Source organism: Bos indicus x Bos taurus, chromosome 13 (assembly GCF_003369695.1).
Source record: "Bos indicus x Bos taurus breed Angus x Brahman F1 hybrid chromosome 13, Bos_hybrid_MaternalHap_v2.0, whole genome shotgun sequence".
NCBI classification, from domain to species: domain Eukaryota; kingdom Metazoa; phylum Chordata; class Mammalia; order Artiodactyla; family Bovidae; genus Bos; species Bos indicus x Bos taurus.
The window spans coordinates 73907510-73932260 of record NC_040088.1 but is presented as its reverse complement, the minus strand read 5'-3'; the positions used below and the strand labels follow the sequence as shown (position 1 = coordinate 73932260).

The 24751-nt window shown below is 41.4% G+C and overlaps 1 protein-coding gene across 3 annotated transcripts in view; it reads left to right on the top strand.

Annotated features, from left to right (window-relative positions):
• MACROD2 (MACRO domain containing 2) overlaps nucleotides 1–24751 on the top strand; it is a 2312183-nt gene that overhangs the window by 2101715 nt on the left and 185717 nt on the right. For all 3 annotated transcript variants that reach the window (XM_027560273.1, XM_027560275.1, XM_027560274.1), the window contains exons 10-11: nucleotides 7028–7072; nucleotides 18616–18699. In XM_027560273.1, coding sequence (XP_027416074.1) covers nucleotides 7028–7072; nucleotides 18616–18699 — 129 coding nt within the window. The remainder of the gene's footprint in view (nucleotides 1–7027; nucleotides 7073–18615; nucleotides 18700–24751) is intronic.

Genomic DNA, 24751 nt, shown 5'->3' with positions numbered 1-24751 from the left:
TATACAGTCCATGGAATTCTCCAGGCCAGAATACTGGAGTGGGTAGCGGTCCCCTTCTCCAGGGGATCTTCCCAACCCAGGGATTGAACCCAGGTCTCCGCATTGCAGATGGATTCTTCACCAGCTGAGCTACCAGGGAAGCCCCGGCAGAGGAAGGAAAGAGGATTTTCTGGAGTTGGCATTTCTGAACATACAGAATAATACCAGCTGATGGATTGCTCTCTATTTTGAAATGGTATCACTTTGGCTGAGAACCTTATATTTTATTTTTGTCCTCTAACAAAGAAGTAGGATGCTTAAAGAACTGTTAAAAGGGCACCTCTCTGCCCATGCTCCAAACATGTCTTAACTTCTTTCCAAGTTTGAATGGCATGACTCCCATCTCCATAGACTATCATCTTCTTTAATACATTGTCTTTTGGTTCCAGCTTTTGCTTGGGAAAAAAAAAAATTATTGCTAGAAATGTGTTGAATAAAAATGGCTCCAGTGAGCACATTACGTAGAATAATGTTGTACTTGTACTAAACTGGATTTCATTAATAAGTAACAGCACATTAGGTGCTTTGCAGACCAAAGGACTCTTGCTTGATTGTAACACGAATACCAAAATATGAAGGCATTTTTAAAGTAAATTTCTCTCATAAAAAAACAAGTTATCACTCAATGGATGGTATGTTACTTCTCTACTTAAAGTTGTTTGGTTCTCAGGATACACTTTAAATGCTTCAACCTGGTGTAGTAATCAAGATTCTTCAGAGAAACAGAACCAACAATATAGATATGGAAAGAGATGTGTTATAAAGAAATGGCTCCCACAGTTATGAAGGCTAACAAGTCCCAAGATCTGTGGTGGGCAAGCTTGAGAACCAGGAGAGTCGATAGTGTAGTTTCAATCCAGATGCTGACAGGCTTGAGACCCTGGAAGAGCCCTTGTTCCAGTTTGAGGTCAAAGACACAAGATATTCAGTGTCTCAGCACAGAGGTAGGTAATCTGGCAGAAGGAGTCCCCTCTTACTTGGGGGAGGGTCATCCTAACAAACTGAATGAGATCCATGGGGGGACAATCTGCTTTACTCAGTCTATGGATTCAAATGTTAATTTCATCCAGAATCCTCCTCCCAGACACTCTCAGAATAGTGTTCAGCAAATGTCTGGGCACTCTACAGTCCAGTCATGTTGATACATAAAATTAACCACCATATTCAGCATGGACCAAAGAAGACCTTTCAATAGTAGTACAGATCATTTTATCCAAAGTTCTGTAAATTCTCCCTTTAGCCATTAAGAGCTAGTTTTATTGCCTTCAAAGCATCTTGAGTGGTCACATCCAAGTGTTTTTAGCTGCATTTCCCTCTGCTTGAGCTCCATTAACCTTGTCTTACTTTGAATACCCAACCCTCTCCCTGACTCCAGAAGCAGACTTGAAACAAAATTCAAGTGGAAATCTTTACACCAGCAGGGGAGTGAGAAATGTCATGGAATTACCCTCCCCTCCAGGGCAGCCTTTTACAAAGTGACTGGCAGGATTTGCATACAAGGCTTCCAGCTCCCTTGCTTTCTGGTTTTGCTTTCCTATGCCACCCACCTCTTTATGAGGTCTTTGAGGGAGGGGAGTGTCCTCTTGTATCTCCAAAGCCTCCCATGGTTCTGGCACATAGTATTGGCCAGTACATGGTTAGCTAGTACATGTAGTAATAATAATGACTTGATGACAGTGACAGCCAGTATTTATTGAATGTTCCTTCTGTATAAGCACTTTACATGTATTACCAACTCTAGAAGAATGGTAGTTTTATCATCCCTATGCTATCAATAGAGTCTATTTTCAAATATACGCTCTGAGGTCACATTTTCTGAGAACCCTTCCCAGTAGCCTTGACTAGAAGCATCCATCCCTCCTCTGGCACCTTTTGTAATGGCAATGATTACTCTGCATCATATATTTGAATTTCTCTGCATGTCTTAGTTTCCTTACTCTTGGTAAGTTTCTAGATAAAGTTTTATTTAAGTGTCTGATTTATTTTTGTGTTTTCTATTTCGCCAAACACAAGCCTTGCACATAGTTCAGTTCAGTTCAGTCGCTCAGTCGTGTCTGACTCTTTGTGACCCCATGAATCGCAGCACACCAGGCCTCCCTGTCCATCACCAACTCTGGGAGTTCACTCAGGCTCACACCCATTGAGTCAATGATGCCATCCAGCCATCTCATCCTCTGTCATCCCCTTCTCCTCCTACCCCCATCCCTCCCAGCATCAGAGTCTTTACCAGTGAGTCAACTCTTCGCATGAGGTGGCCAAAGTACCTAGTATGAGCCTTGCACATACTAGGCTACCAATTAGTGTTTATCAGAAAGACAAATGGATACAAGGGGAGCAAATCAGAGAAATCTTTGACATTTCCTTTATTTTCCCCTAGAAAATATAGTCTTTTCCATCCCACTCTGAGATTCCAGAGGGTCTGTTGTCATAGAGATGATTCTATATATTTTAGGCAGTTTTGGGGAAAAAATTCTATTTTAATATATTAAGTTTAGAAAAAAATATGTGAAGAGTTTACTTTGTAGAATTTAGGTAATCATTTGGTTAGAAAACCACATTTCCAAGAAATAGCTATTCTTCCTCCTAAAATTATATTCATAAAAAGAATGAAAAAAAAATTATGTAGAAAATCACAACTGTTTCTAACAATCTGAATGAAAGAAATTTTACTTCTTTGAAATGTAACTGTGGCCATCAAGAATTATCTGTGTAACACTTCAAATTAAATGCATTTTCCACTTCTGCTATTATATCTCTGCTGCTGCTAAGTCACTTCAGTCGTGTCCGACTCTATACAACCCCATAGACGGCAGCCCCTAATCTTCATTAATAATTAACACTTTGAGAAATGGTATATTGAATAAATCTGGCTAGGAAGTTGCAAATCTTGACTGAGTCCCTTTGCTTACAGACCATCCTCTAAATACACGCTGTCCTGATATGCAGGAAACACTTAGGAAGTATGAACTAGGAATTCTCCAGTTTGGCTAATACAAAATGAGATAAAAACAAAACAAAAATCACAAAAATTTAATTCAGCAGAAATTTCTTTCTCGATTCCAATGTATAAGCAATTGGATTAGGTGCCATGGGAGACAAAAGAACACAGATGTTTTTATCTTTGTAGGATTTATGATCTAGAGGTGGGCCTATGGAAAACAGATAGTTTACGAGTTACTAGGCTGTGGGAATTGATGGTAAAAATAGCTAATACTTAGCCTTGGAATACGGAATGAAACAGGGCAAAGGCTAACAGAGTTTTGCCAAGAGAACCCACTGATCATAGCAAACACCCCCTTCCAACAACACAAGAGAAGACTCTACACATGGACATCACCAGATGGTCAACACCGAAATCAGATTGATTATAGTCTTTGCAGCCAAAGATGGAGAAGCTCTATACAGTCAGCAAAAACAAGACCGGGAGCTGACTGTGGCTCAGAACTCCTTATTGCCAAATTCAGACTTAAATTGAAGAAAGTAGGGAAAACCACTAGACCATTCAAGGTATGACCTAAATCAAATTCCTTATGATTATACAGTGGAAGTGAGAATTAGATTTAAGGAATTAGATCTGATAGAGTGCCTGATGGACTATGGACTGAAGTTCATGACATTGTACAGGAGACAGGGATCAAGACCATCCCCATGGAAAAGAAATGAAAAACAGCAAAATGGGTGTCTGGGGAGGCCTTACAAATAGCTGTGAAAAGAAGAGAAGTGAAAGCAAAGGAGAAAAGGAAAGATATACCCACTTGAATGGAGAGTTCCAAAGAATAGCAAGGAGAGATAAGAAAGCCTTCCTCAGTGATCCTTGCAAAGAAATAGAGGAAAACAACAGAATGGGAAAGACTAGAAATCTCTTCAAGAAAATTAGAGCTACCAAGGGAACATTTCATGCAAAGATGGGCTCGATAAAGGACAGAAATGGTATGGACATAATAGAAGCTGAAGATATTAAGAAGAGGTGGCAAGAATACACAGAAGAACTATACAAAAAAGATCTTCACGACCCAGATAATCACAATGGTGTGATCACTCACCTAGAGCCAGACATCCTGGAATGTGAAGTCAAGTGGGCCTTAGAAAGCATCACTATGAACAAAGCTAGTGGAGGTGATGGAATTCCAGTTGAGCTATTCCAAATCCTGAAAGATGATGCTGTGAAAGTGCTATACTCAATATGCCAGCAAATTTGGAAAACTCAGCAGTGGCCACAGGACTGGAAAAGGTCAGTTTTCATTCCAATCCTAAAGAAAGGCAATGCCAAAGAATACTCAAACTACTGCACAATTGTACTCATCTCACACGTTAGTAAAGTAATGCTCAAAATTCTCCAAGCCAGGCTTCAGCAATACGTGAACCATGAAATTCCAGATGTTCAAGCTGGTTTTAGAAAAGGCAGAGGAACCAGAGATCAAATTGCCAACATCTGTTGGATCATCAAAAAAGCAAGAGAATTCCAGAAAAATATCTATTTCTGCTTTATTGACTATGCCAAAGCTTTTGACTGTGGATCGCAATAAACTGTGGAAAATTCTGAAAGAGATGGGCATATCAGACCACCTGACCTGCCTCTTGAGAAACCTATATGCAGGTCAGGAAGCAACAGTTAGAACTGGACATGGAACAACAGACTGCTTCCAAATCGGGAAAGGAGTATGTCAAGGCTGTATTTTGTCACCCTGCTTATTTAACTTATATGCAGAGTACATCATGAGAAATGCTGGGCTGGATGAAGCACAAGCTGGAATCAAGATTGCTGGGAGAAATATCAATAACCTCAGATATGCAGATGACACCACCCTTATGGCAGAAAGTGAAGAGGAACTAAAAAGCCTCTTGATGAAAGTGAAAGAGGAGAGTGAAAAAGTTGGCTTAAAGCTCAACATTCAGAAAATGAAGATCATGGCATCTGGTCCTATCACTTCATGGGAAATAGATGGGGAAACAGTGTTAGACTTTATCTTTTTGGGCTCCAAAATCACTGCAGATGGTGATTGCAGCCATGAAATTAAAAGATGCTTACTCCTTGGAAGGAAAGTTATGACCAACCTAGATAGCATATTGAAAAGCAGAGACATTACTTTGCCAACAAAGGTCCATCTAGTCAAGGCTATGGTTTTTCCTTTGGTCATGTATGGATGTGAGAGTTGGACTGTGAAGAAAGCTGAGCGCCAAAGAATTGATGCCTTTGAACTGTGGTGTTGGAGAAGACTCTTGAGAGTCCCTTGGACCAACCAGTCCATCCTAAAGGAGATCAGTCCTGGGTGTTCTTTGAAAGGACTGATGCTAAAGCTGAAACTCCAATACTTTGGCCACCTGATGCAAAGAGTTGGCTCATTGGAAAAGACTCTGATGCTGGGAGGGATTGGGGGCAGGAGGAGAAGGGGACGACAGAGGATGAGATGGCTGGATGGCATCAATGACTCAATGGACGTGAGTTTGAGTGAACTCCGGGAATTGGTGATGGACAGGGAGGCCTGGCATGCTGTGATTCATGGGGTCACAAAGAGTCAGACACGACTGAGCGACTGAACTGAACTTAGTGTTAAATGATGTTTCAGTAGCTGTCCTAGTGTTTTATTTTATATTATCTCATTTAATCCTCACAATAACTCTGTAGGAGGCACTATTTTTATTTCACTTTATAGCTGATGAACTTGAAACCCAGGAATATTAGGTAATTTCTCCAGGAACACATACATGGTGAATGTGTAGGTGGAGGAGCCAGTATACATATCTAAGCCTAAAGGCCCTTAGAGTCTATACTCAGAAGGCAGTGAAAATAAGGTACCAAAGAGAACATTATTCATTCAAATTTGGGTGGAGCAGATGTTACAGTGCCTCAGCTTGGCCTGGAAGTATAAGTGTGAACAGAGATGGAGAAAAGCATTGCTTCCAGGACCGAGGCAGGAGGAAGGAAGCTAAAGGAAGCCACAGGAAATAAGGAAGAGCCAAGTGTTGCCATGCATGTAGTTGGCAGCATGAGCGGAACAGGGCTGGTGAAACTGAGAAGCGTGGTTGGAACCAGATATTGTCGGCCTTGAGTGTTACTCCAAAGATGTAGACTTTTCTCATTAGACAGAGAACGGTTGTCTAGTAGTTGTGAATTAGCTGCGAGCAGTGTTTTAATACTGATTTGACAGCTACATGTAAAGGGAATTGGTGTCAGAAGTGGGAAGAAGAGTAGGACAGTCGGGAAACCAAAAAATCCAGGAAGTGAATGGTGCTGAGAGTTGGGATTTGGGTGCAATGATGTGAGTGGAGGAGAAGAAATATGGAAATAGGACAGGATTTGGCACTGGCTGGATATGAGGAACGTATAAGGAGAGGAGATGAAAACATATAACAGTTCAGAAAAACAAATAAGCCATTCAGCAGGCAGAGGAAGCATACGTCTGGGTCCTGTCAAAGGGACTTACTGTAGAAGGTGAGATGAGAGGGGTTAAGTAGGAATGGAGCAGCAGTAGGTAGGGATACTTGAAAGTACATGGTTAAAGGCGTGGGTTTCCATGTGTTGCAAACAAGCACGTTTCCTGGTGCAGGGCAAGGGTTGGATGGTGTGTCAGCCTACAATAAAATGGTGATGCCTGCATTTCTTAGGTATTTCAGGTAAGCTTACACACCTTTAATAAATGCAGAAAATGTGACATTTAAAATCTGTGATTTTTATTTTTTTTATGAATTGAAGTGAGCAAAGTGACCATATATAACTTTTATAAGTGAAACATTATTGCATATATATTTTGTTATAAAATATGTAATAATTTTTTAAAGGAAATATAAACCCTAGCTATTAAATTGTGCTCTAAAGTATATACTTTATTCCTAATTAAGCATGATAATATAAGTCAATGGAAAGTCATGGTTTAATACTCTTTTCTACTAAATGTTTTCTTTAGCTCGATTTTTTTGTTAGTCAAATTAGCGAATAGTGGTATTTCTAGCTTTCATATGAGTTTTTCTTTTTCTTATTTTTTAACAGATGATGATAATGAAGAAGAAGATGTTGACATGAAAGAAGATTCAGGTATTAATGTTTTTATTCTTAGGGGATAGACAAGGATCATTTGTTGTTGATGTACACCTTATATCTTCCAAAGAAAGACAAAATAAGGCTAAAATAATAGAAATGTACACTCAAGGTTACAAAATAAGAAAGTGGTCATTCTAACTCATAGCTAATATGTGTATGTGTGGGTGGGTGTGTGGGTGTGTGTTAGTCACTCAGTTATGTCCAACTATTTGTGACCCCATGGACTATAGCCCACTGGGCTCCTCTGTCCATGGGATTCTTCAGGCAAGAATACAGGAGTGGGTTGCCATTTCCTTCTCCAGGGGATCTTCCTGACCCAGGGATCGAACCCGGGTCTACTGCTTTGCAGGTGGATTCTTTACCATCGGAGCCACCATGGAAGCCCCATTCATAACTAATAAAGTTACTGTATTTAAACATTAAACTTGACTTCGAGCTGAGAACTAAGGTAAAATTGGACCATGATGTCGTTACTGGAAGTGTATAACAAGTCACCCCCAAAACTTAGTGGCTAAAGCACCCACATATATGCTGAAATATTCTGTAGGTCAGAAATTCACAGCAGGACTGATTTGATAATACTCCTTCACAGAATCTGAGGCCTCAACAGGAAGACTCACCAGCTGGGGGTTAGAATCACCAGAAGATTTGTTCACTCGTATATGTCTGGCTGGTGGGGTTTCATAGGTAGCTCAGTGGTAAAGAATCTGCTTGCCAAGCAGGAGACCTGGGTTCGATCCCTGGGTTGGGAAGATACCTTGGAGGAGAAAATAGCAACCCAGTCCAGTATTCTTGTTTGGGAAATCCCGTGGACAGAGGAGTTTGATGGGCTACAGTCCATGGGGTCACAATGAGTCGGATGTGACTTAGGGACTAAACAGCAGCAGCAATACGTCTGGCTGGTGATTGACAGGCCTGGCACCTGAGACCTTGGCTGGGGCAGTTTTCTGAAACACCTGTGCATGGCCTCCTTCTGTGTTCTGGGCTCCTTCCAGTGGCCAGTTTCCTTTCGGTTTCTCTAGAGAGTGAGCGAGCCAAACACATTTCTATCTTAAGACTCATCCTCAAGAATCCCATAGAATTATTTCCACCACGCTCTTTTCTTTGGAATGGTTCTTCTCAAGCCCACCCAGCCTCAGAGAAGCAGAGAATAGATTCAGTTTCCTGATGGGAATCAGTGACGGTCTTATAGCAGGTAGGACCTGAAAAATGGCTGAGGGATTCTTTGGGAAATGCATTTTGTACATGTGATATATTGTTCTCATTATCAGAAAGTGAGATACATGCCTGCCCCTCAAATAAAAGACCAGTGTTTGATGAGAGAAATCTAGTGGTTAAAAACACTGGTTCTGACCTAAGGTCAAGATGAGCTTGATAATGAATACATCAATCATTTGGCCTGGATTCAATCCTAGCTCCTCCACTTAAAGACTTTGGATTAGAGTTTTCTCTGTTAGCCTCAGTTTACACTTCTGATGGCAATAACTCTTACCATACAGTCTTGTTCGGGGGACTGAATGACATATCATACCTGAAATGTTCCTTGAACACTTGGTGATCACTTTGTTTACTCAACATATCTGACAGATATTAGAAAGTACAGGGCTCAGTTCTATGGGAGGAGAGCCCCGTGTTTCTCACTATGGCGTCACACTGCTCTAGACGCAAGATGGGGCCTGTTTTCAGAACTGAAATACATATCTTAGAGACCTTCATTTTGTGTGACCTCCTATTGCTGCCGGGACTGCCTACAAATCACTGGCAACTTGGTTCCGAGCAGCTCCACAAACAGGGAGCTCTTTAAACTGTGCAGCAGACAGTCTCATTGGGCAGGGTTTGGTTAAGACCATCCTTCTTGTGAAGTTCAATCTCTGTCACTCACCTGACCTCCCACTTTCCCGTGGAGGAATAGTATCAGTTCTTTTCGGTAGTAACAGTTCCCTGGAACATTGACCTGACGTTCTATCCACTCTTGTACCGCTGGTCTCCCCAGGGCCATGGATTCAGGGGGCATGGTACGCAGAGGGAGGGTCTCAAAGTCAGGAGCGGAATGGAGGAGGGGGAGGAGGGACAAGACAGTGGCTCTCGGCTCCCTGCCTGGGGCCCCCTTGGCAGTCCGGTTGTTGTATAACATGGGAAGCTTTCTAAGGAAAGTTCTTGTCTCTGTTTCTGAAAGAAAACTCAAAGCATCAGGGAGTTAACTTCTCTGGAGTACTTCTCAGCCAAGGTTCGGCAGGAGATGGTTGATCAATACCACTGTGGGATGCATCTGAGGCATGTCCTAGGCCAGCACTGCCCAGTGGAAATCTTAACAGGAGCCTCAAATGGAAGCCTGATAATTCAGATAATTGCAGATTTTCTTTTAGTCACCTTGAAAAAGGTAAAAATAAACAAGTGAAATTAACATTGTATGTAACGTATCAAAAATATTATCATTTCCACATAAGTAATATAAAAATTGGTCAGATATTTTGCATTCTTTATTTTTCCATAGTAAGTTTTTAAAATTTGTGTGTATGTCAATGTGTGGCAAAACCAATACAATATTGTAAAGTAAAAAAAATAATAATAAAATTTGTGTGTATTTCACACGCACATTTTAAATCAGACTATTCACATTTCCAGTATCATTGGCAATATGTAATATTAGACAGAGGGATTCAATACTATCACCCAGAGGCTCCTGATAGAAATGAATTGTCCACAGCTGAACTTTCTCATTAATACACTTATTGGTTGCCCTCCCTTTCTGGTCTTACTTCCTTGCTCCCCTCTGCTGCTTCCTGGGACAATCTCAAATTAATACTTGCACTCAAACGTTTGTCTCTTTGTTTTCTGAGAAGATTCAACTTAAGACAAAGACTCTGCTTCCCTTTTGTAAAACATAAAGCCCAAGGCAAAATTTCAATTAAAATATCAATTACTATTCCTTGGAAGGAAAGTTATGACCAACCTAGATAGCATATTGAAAAGCAGAGACATTACTTTGCCAACAAAAGTTCGTCCAGTCAAGGCTATAGTTTTTCCTGTGGTCATGTGTGGATATGAGAGTTGGACTGTGAAGAAGGCTGAGCGCCGAAGAATTGATGCTTTTGAACTGTGGTATTGGAGAAGACTCTTGAGAGTCCCTTGGACTGCAAGGAGATCCAACCAGTCCATTCTGAAAGAGATCAGCCCTGGGATTTGGAGGGAATGATGCTGAAGCTAAAACTCCAGTACTTTGGCCACCTCATGCGAAGAGCTGACTCATTGAAAAAGACTCTGATGCTGGGAGAGATTAGGGGCAGGAGGAGAAGGGGACGACAGAGGATGAGATGGCTGGATGGCATCACTGACTCAATGGACATGAGTCTGAGTGAATTCCGGGAGTTTGTGATAGACAGGGAGGCCTGGCATGCTGTGATTCATGGGGTCGCAAAGAGTCAGACACGACTGAGCGACTGAACTGAACTGACTGATACCCAGGATAGCTTATTATTTAAAGAACCATAGATTGAAAAAACTGCTCAGTTCACTTCAGTTGCTCAGTCATGGATGACTCTTTGTGACCCCATGGACTACAGCATGCCAGGCCTCCCTGTCCATCAACTCCCATACTTTACTCAAACTCATGTCCATTGAGTTGGTGATGCCATCCAACCAACTCATCCTCTGTCGTCCCCTTCTCCTCCTGCCTTTAATCTTTCCCAGCATCCGGGTCTTTTCAAATGAGTCAGCTCTTCGTATCAGGTGGCCAAAGTATTGGAGTTTCAGCTTCAGCATCAGTCCTTCCAATGAATAGTCAGGACTGACTTCCTCTAGGATGGACTGGTTGGATCTCCTTTCAGTCCAAGGGACTCTCGAGAGTCTTCTCCAGCACCACAGTTCAAAAGCATCAATTCTTCAGTGCTCAGCTTTCTTTATAGTCCAACTCTGCCATCCCTACATGACCACTGGAAAAACCATAGCCTTGACTAGATGGACCTTTGTCAGCTAAGTAATGTCTCTGCTTTTTAATATGCTGTCTAGGTTGGCCATAACTTTTCTTCCAAGGAGAAAGTGTCTTTTAATGTCATGGCTGCAGTCACCATCTGCAGTGATTTTTGGAGCCCAAAAAATAGTCTGTCACTGTTTCCACTGTTTCCCCATCTATTTGCCATGAAGTGATGGGACCAGATGCCATGATCTTAGTTTTATGAATGTTGAGTTTTAAGCCAGCTTTTTTACTGTCCTCTTTCACTTTCATCAAGAGGCTCTTTAGTTCTTCCTCACTTTCTGCCATAAGGGTGGTGTCATCTGCATAACTGAGGTTATTGATATTTCTCCTGGCAATCTTGATTCCAGCTTGTGATTGATCCAGCCTGGCGTTTCTCATGATGTACTCTGCATAGAAGTTAAATAAGCAGGGTGACAATATACAACCTTGACGTACTCCTTTTCCTATTTGGAACCAGTCTCTTGTTCCATGTCCAGTTCTAACTGTTGCTTCCTGACCTGCATATAGGTTTCTCAAGAGGCAGGTCAGATGGTCTGGTATGCCCACCTCTTTCAGAACTTTCCACAGTTTGTGGTGATCCATACAGTCAAAGGCTTTGGCATAGTCAGTAAAGTAGAAGTAGAAGTGTTTTTCTGGAACTCTTGCTTTTTTTATAACCCAACGGTTTTTGATAATTTGATCTCTGGTTTCTCTGTCTTTTCTAAAACCTGCTTGAACACCTGGAAGTTCACGGATCACGTACTGTTAAAGTCTGGCTTGGAGAATTTTGAGCATTACTTTGCTAGCGTGTGAGATGAGTGCAATTTTACAGTAGTTTGAGTATTCTTTAGCATTACCTTTCATTGGGATTAGAATGAAAGCTGACCTTTTCCAGTTCTGTGGCCACTGCTGAGTTTTCCAAATTGCTGGCATATTGAGTGCAGCACCTTCACCACATCATCTTTTAGGATTTGAAATAGCTCAACTGGAATTCCATCATCTCCACCAGCTTTCTTTGTAGTGATGCTTCCTAAAGACCACTTGACTTCACTTTCCAGGATATCTGGCTCTAGGTGAGTGATCAATCACCACGTGATTATCTGGGTCATGAAGATCTTTTCTGTATAGTTCTTCTTGCCACCTCTTCTTAATATCTTCCGCTTCTGTTAGGTCCGTACCATTTCTGTCCTTTATCAAGCCCATCTTTGCGTGAAATGTTCCCTTGGTATCTCTAATTTTCCTGAAGAGATCTCTAGTCTTTCCCATTCTATTCTTTTCCTCTATTCTTTGCACTGATCCCTGAGGAAGGCTTTCTTATCTCTCCTTGCTATTATTTGGAACTCTGCATTCAAGTGGATGTATCTTTCCTTTTCTCCTTTGCTTTTCACTTTTCTTCTTTTCACAGCTATTTGTAAGGGCTCCTCAGAGAGCCATTTTGCCTTTTTGCATTTCTTTTTCTTGGGGATTGTCTTGATCCCTGTCTCCTGTACAATGTCATGAACCTCAGTCCATAGTTCATCAGGCACTCTATCTATCAGATCTAGGCCCTTAAATCTATTTCTCACTTCCACTGTATAATCGTAAGGGATTTGATTTAGGTCATACCTGAATGGTCTAGTGGTTTTCCCTACTTCTTTCAATTTAAGTCTGAATTTGGCAATAAGGAGTTCATGATCTGAGCCACAGTCAGCTCCCAGTCTTGTTTTTGATGACTGTATAGAGTTTCTCCATCTTTGGCTGCAAAGAATATAATCAATCTGATATTGGTGTTGACCATCTGGTGATGTCCATGTGTAGAGTCTTTTCTTCTGTTTTTGGAAGAGGGTGTTTGCTATGACCAGTGTGTTCTCTTGGCAAAACTCTGTTAGCCTTTGCCTGCTTCATTCTGTACTCCAAGGTCAAATTTGCCTGTTATTCCAGGTGTTACTTGACTTCCTACTTTTGCATTCCAGTCCCCTATAATGAAAAGGACATCTTTTGGGGATGTTAGTTCTAGAAGGTCTTATAGGTCTTCATAGAACCATTCAACTTCAGCTTCTTCAGCGTTACTGGTAAGGACTTGGATAACCATGATATTGAGTGGTTTGCCTTGGAAATGAATAGAGATCATTCTGTCGTTTTTGAGATTGCATCCAAGTACTGCACTTCGGACTCTTTTGTTGACCATGATGGCTACTCCATTCCTTCTAAGGGGTTCTTGCCCACAGTAGTCGATATAATGGTCATCTGAGTTAAATTCACCCATTCCAGTCCATTTTAGTTCACTGATTCCTAAAATGTCAATGTTCACTCTTGCCATCTTCTGTTTGACCACTTCCAATTTGCCTTGATTCATGGACCTAACATTCCAGGTTCCTATGCAATATTGCTCTTTACAGCATCTGACTTTGCTTCTATCACCAGTCACATCTACACCTGGGTGTTATTTTTGCTTTGGCACTGTCTCTTCATTCTTTCTAGAGTTATTTCCCCACTGATCTCCAGTAGCATATTGGGCACCTACTGACCTGGGGAGTTCATCTTTCAGTATCCTATCTTTTTGCCTTTTCATACTGTTCACCCTGTCTTAAATTCCATGAATTTAGCATTAATGCTTGTACTTCACATGGAATATCCTTGGATGTCCTTGGACTATCCTTCATCCATAGGGAGCACTGCCCTTTCAGCCAGATAGTTTAAGGCCCTTATCTTGCTAAGGATCACTTGCCCTAAGTGATGTAAATACACATTTCTAGGCAAAGGGGGGCTGGCTTCTTAATAAGGTGCTACTTGCTATCTGAACCACAGAGTGAGTTCAAGGAAATCATTAACGCTAACACAGAACCCATAAGGTTGGAGTTAGCATTTGGGGTTTAGGGGCCTTAAGTGAATCATCATTTCTGATATTAGTCCTGCCAAGTTTTCTGGGATTTATCTCTAGCAGTTGGATGCAGCCATTGATGTCACACTCAGTGGTCCAAGGACACTTAGTCACTCAGGCAGAATGGGCTTGGGAAGCTGCTCTCTGTTCCTAATATCTGAGTGCTGAAATCATGGGGGATTTTGTGCAAGATGGGTTCATGAAGGGCCAGCTGGCCTTGCCAAGTATTTGTGAGCAGGCTTACTTCTGTTCAGTCTCATGCTCTGGTGTGCTGGTGTCTGAGAAGAGTCTGATCGAGCCTCCTAAGACCATTAACAGCTAGCCTTCCCTGAGCCCTGCATCGCCTCTTCTTCTCATACAAGAAGTAGTGCTGGAAGGATTTTTAAGAATGCAGTTGACACTAGTGAAGGCCTGTTTGTGTGAACCAACCAGTCAACAAATGCTAGTAAATGCTAGTAAAAAATAATATGAATATCAAAAACCAGTGAGGTGCCGGGAAATGTACTCTCTGGTTGGGGGTGGGGGAGCCCCAATTTGGAGAGTTTGCAGATTTCTTTGGTATAAATAGTATTGTTCAAACTGCCAAACATTAGCCAATGAATGTAGGGGTGGAGGGGAGAGAGGTCCAACCAGCTAGTGCAGGCTGGCTCAGCTCAGATCAGTCCAATCATCCCTTTGCTGAGCAGGATTTTAATTGAGCTGTTCCTTGTGCTTATTGCTCAATATACATGAACTCACTTAGGATATCCAACGTCTCAAAGAGATGGGGAATGTTATTATCCAATGCTTAGGGGGAATAATATCAGATGGTGTCAGATAGAGTCATCCTAAGAGAGGCTCTGCCCCTCTTCAAGGTGGTAGAAATAGACTAACTTAAATGCCTAGGATCCTGTTTAAGTCATTTAATCCTAGCATAGTAAATATTTCCCCATGTCCTTCCACTTCCAAGACCATGCACTCTTGAAATGGACCCCAACCTGAGCCCAGGGACAGAAAATCAGCAGCCACCTCTGGCAGGTCCGCCACCCAAGAGCCAGAGCCCAGTTGAGTTCCTTGGGGACAAAGCCATGCTTATGGCAACACCCCAGAGGTTCAGCCTCTGCTGCAAACAGAGGCAACAGAGACAAGCTGACCCAGTGTTAAGGAGAAGCGAGGGGTGCTATTGGGGAAGGTCCTCTAGCTTTCCCAGGCTAAGAGGGAGAGGAAAACATGAGCACAGAGGCCATATGTAGCAGTCACTTTCAGTCGAGTGTCTCCGTGGGTGTTGTGAAATACTGTGTCATAGACTAGAGGTCCCCAACCCCCAGGCCATGGACCAGTACCAGCCTGTGGCCTGTTAGGATCTGAGCCTCACGGCAGAAAGTAAGTAGCTGGGGAAGGAGACAAGCTTCCTCTATACTCTCCATTGCACACATTACCCCTGACCATACACCTCTCAAGTCTGTGGAAAAACTGTTTTCCATGGAACCAGTTCCTGGCCCCCAGAAGACTGGGGACCCTTGACATAAATGGCTGCTCATAACTAACATGCATCTATGCCCACTGGTGACCCCAGGAGTGCCCTACAGCTTCTTCAAAAAGGAAGCACCAGTGCATTTACAGTTTATAAATAGCTCAAAATGTGGACACAGAGATGTCTTTTTAAATCTCACCCATTCCCCAAGAACTCCCATTTAGGTGGGTAATCATGAATTCATAATTTAATTCTCAAGTCACTTTCTGGAAATGCTGGTTTGGAGCTGAATTCCCAGCACTGGAAACTCTCCTCTTGGTCCCAGTTGCACACAATGCATTTCGGCACAAGGGAGGGTGAGAGGCCTCTCCCAGGGATATTGCAAGTGGTGCTCTGCTCATTTTATGAATCCTTTTGAACCCAGCATCTGTGCTCAGTGAGCTGTTTCAAGCATCTCATTTCTGTTTTTGCTGAACCCGTTCTGAAAGGTCAATATCTACCCACACCTGGTGACAGAAATTTGGGAGAGTTGCTAATGTAGTCATTGGCGACATTTTTCACCCTGGTCGTGGTAATGACCTTGGATGTGACTGCCTTGCAACCACAGAAGGCCTAACCTAGTGCCCAAACCCCTTTATAGTCCATAATGCCAAAGTTTTTAATAGCACATCTATCAAATGCATTTTTCTGTTCTGTTCTTTTTATAATAAATGGGAAAAGAAAAATGAGTCACCATAACTCTATTGTATAGAGTCCTGGCATAGGTAATAGTTGCTAAGAGAGTGAGAATTAGGCACAAACCCCATTATGTCTTGGTCTCAAAGAAAGGCCTGGGTGATAAGGATATAAAAAAGAATTTGAAATGAAATTCTCCAGGCACTGCTGGACACCAATGACACAAGAGAGGATTACGAAAGACAAATGCCCTTTCTCATGGAACCTACCGTCTCAAGGTGGAGGATGGTATAGGAGGGAGACAAATAATAAATAAACAAGGGAGCAAGATAATTTCAGTTACACCAGGTGATGTGTCTGTGACAGATTTTCCTTGTGACCCTTCAGATTAAGTAGTCAGGAAAAGCCTTCCCTGGGAGTTGAATGTGACTCCATGTTAAAAGATGGGAATGGGGTAGGCATATGAATGTGTGCGTCAGGAAAAAGGAAGAGCAGCAAGGGTAAAGGTCGTGAGGCAAGAACCAGCCTAGAAATGAAAGAAGGGAACTAATAGTCTGAAGCCAAAGACAAATGGGAGACGGGGCTCATGCGGTAGGTGGAACCCAAGTGACTTGTTCTCCTGGCCCATGAGACTGGATTTGGATCTTATTCTTAAGAGCTGCTGCTGCTAAGTCGCTTCAGTCGTGTCCTACTCTGTGAGACCCCATAGACGGCAGCCCACCAGGCTCCCCAGTCCCTGGGATTCTCCAGGCAAGAACACTGGAGTGGGTTGCCATTTTCTTCTCCAATGCATGAAAGTGAAAAGTGAAAGTGAAGCCGCTCAGTCGTATCTGACTCTTAGCGACCCCATGGACTGCAGCCTACCAGGCTCCTCCGTACATGGGATTTTCCAGCCAAGAGTACTGGAATGGAGTGCCGTTGCCTTCTCCGATTCTAAGAGCAGTGGTTTCTAAACAAGGAAACAGGGTGATCTGGTGACATGGGAGGGAGGTTTAAAAGGGAGGGGATATATGTATACCTATGGCTGATTCATGTTGAGGTTTGACAGAAAACAAAAAAATTCTGTAAAGCAATTATCCTTCAATTAAAAAAAATAAAGTTTTTTTAAAAAGAAAAAAAAAAAAGATAACTGGCTGCTATGTGCAGAATAGATTATAGGAAGATGAGAGAGCTAGGAGTTAGAATCCAAAAGGCTATCGTAGTAACCCAGGTAAAAGATACTGCTGGTTTGGACTAGGGTGGTGGCTGCAGAGAACGAGCACAGTAGATGGACGTCGGCTATATCTTGGAGCAGAGGTAATAGGACACATTATGATGGAATTGCTTTACTGGAGAAGTAATTGAAGAGAAATATTAAGGATAATATCGCAGTTTGGGGTTTAAATTCCTGGGTAGATAAGTCACACTCTCCCTTGAGAGGTGGGATACTGCAGAGAGAACAGATTTGCAGACGTCAGTGTACTGTTCCAGCTGCGTTGTTTGAAATGCCTCATGGCATTATTTATATAAGGGAGCAGAGTAAAGGGGAATCACTAGGTTGGGAAGAGTGGAGTACAGGTACTTCCCAGCCCTGAAAAGGCAACAGGGTGGTGGTAGTTTCAGGACCTAGAAGACAGGGAGGGCCATGAGGAGAGGGTTGGTTGGTAGGAACTGTGACCTTAGATTTAGGAAGATAACTAGTCCTTGAAGACTACTGGCAGCCTAGGAAATAAATGCCCGGGGCTCCCCATTGGCTGCATATAATAGGAAGCCAGAGAGATGGGGACTTCATTGGTACCGCCTATAGAGACCAGTGTCCCAAAGCCGGAGGGAGGAAGGGTGGAAAGCGGACCTGGAGGGGCCAGTGGACGAAATCCAAAATAAGATGCCATGTGAACAACTGAAGACATAAGCTTTGAGAAATAAAGAGGCCAGAGCTGCAGATATAATGTTTAACAAAGTATCCCATATCCAAATGGGATGAATTCGAAAGAGTTTTCCTAAAACTGTCTTTAGAATCTGTCATCAGCCTCCTTGGCAGGAGGAGCATTGAGAAAAGTGGGAAACACAGGAATTTAATCAGGGGCATATGGAAATTGTTTAGAATCTGGATTGGTAAAGAAATCTGTTAAATAGAAGGAGAATAATTTCATCCCCCATCCCATTCCCCCCAAATGAGATGACTTTACAGCTCATCTAGCCAAACTTTGAGGGCTAAAATGAAACTGCAAAATGACATCTGTCAGTTAATCCATGAAGTTTTAAATCAAACTCTCCTAGAAAATAATCAGAATAATTTGGAGTTGCCTAATGGAGAATTTTTTAATTTAAAAAGCGCTCTTATGGTTTCACATTCTTGTGAATCATTAATGATGGCAACAACAACAATAACAAAATGGTTATGCCTAAGCTCTAAGTCGTCAAGTTCATGTTCATTGGAGAAGCCCAGATTTTTGCCAGAATTTAGCTCAGCCATAATGTCAGGTGAACCTACAGTTAAGCTTCATTCTATGTGTGGATTTAGTAAGAAAAATGTATTTTTAAACATCATGATAATTTTGAACCCGTAATGGGAGATTTTTAAATAAAAATGTACTAAATCTATGTGCTTCCAGAGGGGTTAGAGCCAAAAGACCACTCTCCACCCCACAAGAAGAGCAAAGCAAAGAAGCCAGAAGGCTCCAAAGACTCCAGCGAGGGTAAGTCCAGTTCTTTGTCTCTTAAAAAAAAAAAAAAAAAATACACCATGAAAAGAAATTTCTGTTTAATTTGTAAATTATGTGTATGCTCTCATATTCAGGTATTTCTAAGTGTTCAAGAATCACTGGGAAATTCTTTATCCTTTATCCTTTCTCCCCTGAATGTGAGAGTGAAATAGCAGATTCAGGTTTGAATCATTTTAAGGTAAAGACCAAATTTAGAAAATCATTTTCTCGGTGTAATGTATTTTCCATTCCTGCCAAGTGTGGATACTGCTTACCACTTCAGTGTTCTGAAATCACATAAGGGTGAAGGTCCAGATCTCTACGTGAAGAGTTGCAAAGTAGCTGTTGTCTTATTGGGATCTTTTTTTTTTTTTTTCTTATGAATACATTTGGATCCAGAACAAAACCTCAGGAATGAGTGATAGAAACATTTCCTGTCTTTACTGTTCTCTTTTCCTTTCTGGAAACCAACATATCTTCACATTTATGCATTGGGTGGTATGCCCAAAGGGGCTGTTTTATGAAGAAATGATCCATAGTAACTCTGGGTGCAGAGTGAGGGAGTAACAGTAGAAATAGTGGGTATAAAGTGCCTAGCACAGGTCCGCTTTCCATCAGTGGTGGCTATTCTAGTAAATATCACAAGCAGGACCATGATATGGTACACATTGTCCTAATTCATTGAAAGGTCATGGAAAGCTTAGAATCATTCAAAGAGAACACTTAGAACCAAGGAGAAGGCCAGCATCTCTAACTGGCAGGAGGTGGTTAAGCTTTATCTGATTGGGAGAGTAGCCAGGGCTCCACCTCCTACTGAAATTAGGTCATTCCCTGGATAATCTCTTAAAACCATGATTGGGAGATGAATTAGAAGCAGAACAGCAGTCTCCTTTCCCTGGAGAGGCTCCCCCTCACTGAAAGGTTCCTGTCACAGGTGTGACCCAGGTCAGAGGTGGTTTTCCAGAGCCTGGGGGTCACTTGGGAGCATACACTGCAACAGTCATCTTGATTAACAGGGGAATTCTTCTGAGTTATTCCTGCAAATATGTGAAAACTTGTGTACTTGCTAAATAATTTGCTTTGTTTAGGAGCAGCATCTCATAATCCCAATATGACTCAATAATATATCTTCACCTCACCCAAATATACCATCCCAGAATCTGCCCTGAGTCACAAAAGTGCCGTCCCTGTGGATGTGCTACCAGGACCTTTCGGTCCATAGCATCGCGGTGAAATGTACATGCTAGTCCTTCTACGGAGACATGGGAATTGTACGTTTGTTCCGGAAATGTCTTCAGAAATAGAAAGCTGCTGGGAAAGGAGTGAGGGAGGGAGCAGAGTCTGACGTGCTAGTGGTAGGTGGTCACATGATGGGGGCGCTCGTCACTTGGCAGTGCTTCTATTTGGACAAAAGGAACCATGTCCCCAATTCAGGTGTTACGTTGCTGCCTGTGCCTCACTTCCTCCCATGATTCAGAGAGTCCCGATCATTCTCTCCTGCTGGATATGCAAAGGGACTGGGTAGAAGGGGTATGTGGGTCACGACCCTTCTCTGCAATCTTCCTGCCTTAGAGTTATCCATCATTTTCCAACTTGGTCATCTCTCTAATTTTTTTTTTCTATTAACTTGTGTTGGTTTTATTGAGTTCAGAAAATTACCTAGTTATATTCAGACCAAATAGATGCTTACATTGATGTGTTGAAACTTCAGAATCATTTGTACACGTATGCATTCATTATTATCTGGATTTCCTTATTCTATGTGCAGAAAAATGCTTCTACTGATTTTTTTTTCTCAAAAATAATATCATTACTCCTATTGTTTTTCAGTCGCTCAGTCATGTCCTGCTCTTTGCGACCCCATGGACTGCAGCACGCCAGGGTTCCCTGTCCTTCACTATCTCCTGGAGTTTGCTCCAACTCATGACCATTGAGTCGATGATGCTATCCAACCATCTTATTCTCTGTCACTCCCTTCTCTTCCTGCCCTTCTCCTGAGATAAATTATTTGAGATTTCTTTCCATAACCATCCTAGTGATCTCTTGCACAATAGAATAGGTCAGGAATGTTCCTCAAACTTGCTCTCGTTGGCTCCTCTCTTTGTGACATGTGCTCCTGGTATTTTCTCTTAGAGATCACTCAGCTGTCCTCCCCATCGCTTGACCTCTCACTTCTCTCCTACCTTTGGGTTCCCTGCTCTGCTTCCAACCCTGACAGGTACTACTAATCACCTTGGCTCACCTTGTAGTATAAAGACAGGGCCATGCAGAGTGGAGTTAGAATACAAATTCACCTGGATTTTCTAGCGTTTAAAACCATAATAGCTGTATTTTGATCCAGAAGAAGAATCTTGAGCGCATATGGTCACGTTTTCTCTCTCTACAAAACTGTTTTTAAAATAGACTGCAAATGGTTCTTTATCTTGCCCAAGACCATGCAGTTTGTTAATGTCAGAATCTCTTTTTTTTCCTTTCTGGAAGCAGCAGTGTCTCTAATCTTTTTCCCTTTCCCTCTTCTGGAAATTAGAACTCATTTTGTTGAAGGAAGAAATGTGGCCATCATTACAGCTTTGAGTGACTGAATATTACAAATATTTAAGTGTTTAACTTTAAATATTTAACTAAACATTAAACATCAAATTTTAAAAATCAAACATTTTCTAAAATTATTTGCATGTTTTATACTGTGGACTTTTGGATATAGAGTTTTATTTTCATTATTCTGATTGAAATATCATGGACCATAGTATACTTTGATTTGACCCACTGCAATGCAATGCCAATAATGAAATAATTAGTGATTTCAAAGCACTAAATTGGCATCTGATATAAATGGTGATGCTATCCATAAACCAGCACATCATAGGCATATGGAAAAAAACCCTGGTTAATAGCCATTCCATCAGTTCCAACTCCCAATAATTTAGGCCAGTTTCATTTCTTACATAATGTTTAATTGAGAGAATATCAATACAAAAAACTTACCACCTTCAATAAAACATGCTTTTCTCAACTCTTTCCTCTGTCTTTCACAAGCAGATTCTCTAGTGATGGTCTCTCAGGGTTTGTTTGTCTGAAAGATATTATTTTGCATTTTTAAGGTGATTTTGCTGGGTAAAAATTCAAGGTTGCTGGTGATTTTCTTGCAGTGTTTTAGAGATATTTTCCCATAGTCCTATCAATTCTGTGGTTGTTAAGAATTCATTTTTCAGTCTAATTATTGTATATTTTTAGGTTATTTGTCTTTTCTTTCCAGCTGTCTTGACAGTCTGTCCTTTAGCTTCAGTGCTCCTCGGTTTCACTGTGATGTGCCTCAGTGTGGGTTTCTCTTTATTCTTCTTATGATTTACTGAGCTTCTTGGACATGAAAATGGGCCTCTTTCATTAGTTCTGAAAATTTTTCACCTATTATCTCGCCAAATGTTAGCTCTCCAGTACTTTCTATTCTTTCTTTGCCCTTCATGACTCTTACCCTACACTGAATTTTTTCCTGTGTCACTGTCTCTCCTTGATGGTTTGTTCTCCAAGTTTGTCATCCAATTTCCTAATTTTTATTCAACTTTCTTTAATCTGGTGTTTAACTGTTTGCTGAGTTTCTCATTTCAGTTATTATGGTTTTCCTTCTTAAAAGTTTTATTTGGTTCCTTTTTAAATATACCTGATCAATCTTTATTTAGTTAACACAGAAAGTGTCTTTTAAGATAATCTGTATCTGTATCTGAAATTTCAATATCTCCACTCTGTATGTCAAATTCTACAGTTTATGTTTTCTGTAGACTCATGCCTGCGGTTATTTCCTTGTTTATTTTGTCTTTTTTATTGACGTGTACATTGGATTTTTTGTGGGAATTTTTTGAAGTTGAAATAAAAGCTTATTTATTTATATTTTGTTTTCTGCAATGCCTGAAGATACTGCCAATTTAGGAATACCTTAAACTACATATTTGGCTTAAAGTTTTATTTTTTGTTTCATTTGCTATTTGTCTTTAAGCCCATGTCAGCACATACATAAAGTTAGAAAATCTCAACAGAGACTTCTTTCTTCCTTTTTTCTTCCCCAACCACTGCTAAAACTGAAACAGGCAAATTTCCCACTGTTTCATAACAAAGTACTCTCTTCCATGTCTTTCACTTTATATGTGTAGTTCATTCAAACCCTGGTCTGTTGTCCAGTTGCTAAGACATGTCTGACTCTTTGCAACCCCATGGACTGCACCAGGCTCCTCTGTCCTCTGGTTTTTCCTAGAGTTTGCTCAAATTCATGTCCATTGAGTCAGTGATGCTATCTAACCATGTCATCCTCTGCCACCCCTTTCTCCTTTTGCCTTCAATCTTTCCCAGCATCAGGGTCTTTTTCTTTGCATTAGTTAGTTAAAGCTTTGCATTAAGTGGTTGAAGCTTCAGCTTCAGCATCCATCCTTCCAATGAATATTCAGAACTGATTTCCTTTGGATGGACTCGTTGGATCTCCTTGCAGTCCAAGGGACTCTCAAGAGTCTTCTCCAACACCATAATTTGAAAGCATCAATTCTTCAGTGCTCAGCCTTCTTTATGGTCCAGCTCTCACACCCTTACATGACTATTGGAAAAACCATACTTTTCAGTATACAGACCTTTGTTGGCAAAGTGATATCTCTGCTTTTTAATATGCTGTCTAGGTTTGTCATAGTTTTCCTTCCAAGCAACAATCATCTTTTAATTTCATGGGTACAGTCACCATCCACAGTGATTTTGGACCCCATGAAAATATTAATGAAATCTGTCACTACTTCCATTTCTAGTTCTGGCCCAAGTTTCTCAGTATTTCTGTGATCACTAACATCATCTGGGAACTTGATAGAAGTACAGATTCTCAGGCCCCACCCAGACCTACTGAATCAGAAACTCTGAGGTAGGATCCAGTAATTCATGTTTTTGAGAGCCCTCTTGGTATTCCAGTGCATGCTCAAGTCTGAGAACCATGGTTCTAGGATCTAGACCATCTGAGATTGGTAGATGCCTCAAAGCAAACAATAATTCCAGTGCTTGCTTACAAATCTTGATTCAATATTGTTCATCATTTCTGGCTTCTTAGAAGTTCATTATAAAAGAACCAGCTGAGCCATGTATTCCAAGAATCAGATGGATAGGTAGGGCAATAAATAGATTAGAAGATGATAGATAGATAGGTAAGTAGGTAGAAGATGATACATAAACAGTAGATAGTATATGCATGCAAGGAGAAGGCAATGGCACCCCACTCCAGTACTCATGCCTGGAAAATCCCATGGATGGAGGAGCCTGGTGGGCTGCAGTCCATGGGGTCGCTGAGGGTCGGACACGACTGAGCGACTTCACTTTCACTTTTCACTTTCATGCATTAGAGAAGGAAATGGCAACCAACTCCAGTGTTCTTGCCTAGAGAATCCCAGGGACAGGGGAGCCTGGTGGCTGCCGTCTATGGGGTCACACAGAGTCAGACATGACTAAAGAGACTTAGCAGCAGCAGCGTATGCATGCAAATATGCATATAAAATACGTATCTACATAGCTATGTATATATTCATATGTGCGCAGCTGTGTGCTCAGTTGTTCAGTCATGGCCGACTCTTTGCGACCCTATGGGCTGTAGTCCACCAGACTCCTCTGTCCATGGGATTCTCCAGTCAACAATACTGGAGTAGGTTGCCATTTCCTCCTCCAGGGCATCTTCCCGACCCAGGGATTGAACCTGCGTCTCCTTGGTCTCCTGCATTGACAGGCAGATTCTTTACCACTGAGCCACCTGGGAAGCCCCAAGTATGTCCATACATATCCACAGATACAATACGGTCTGGAAAGATATATATAGATAGATAGATAGATAGATAGATATCTCTCTCAAAGTGACCTCAGAAATCAACTGGAGGAGTGGAGAAGGGGGAGGGGTAGACTTTGGAGAGTTTAATATTCAGCTTTCTAAATTTATGTGTAATTGAAATATATATGAATATATACGTATATATGTAAATAGAAAGATTTACTTCATCTTGATAAAAAAAGCATTTTCATTAAAAACTAAAGAGAC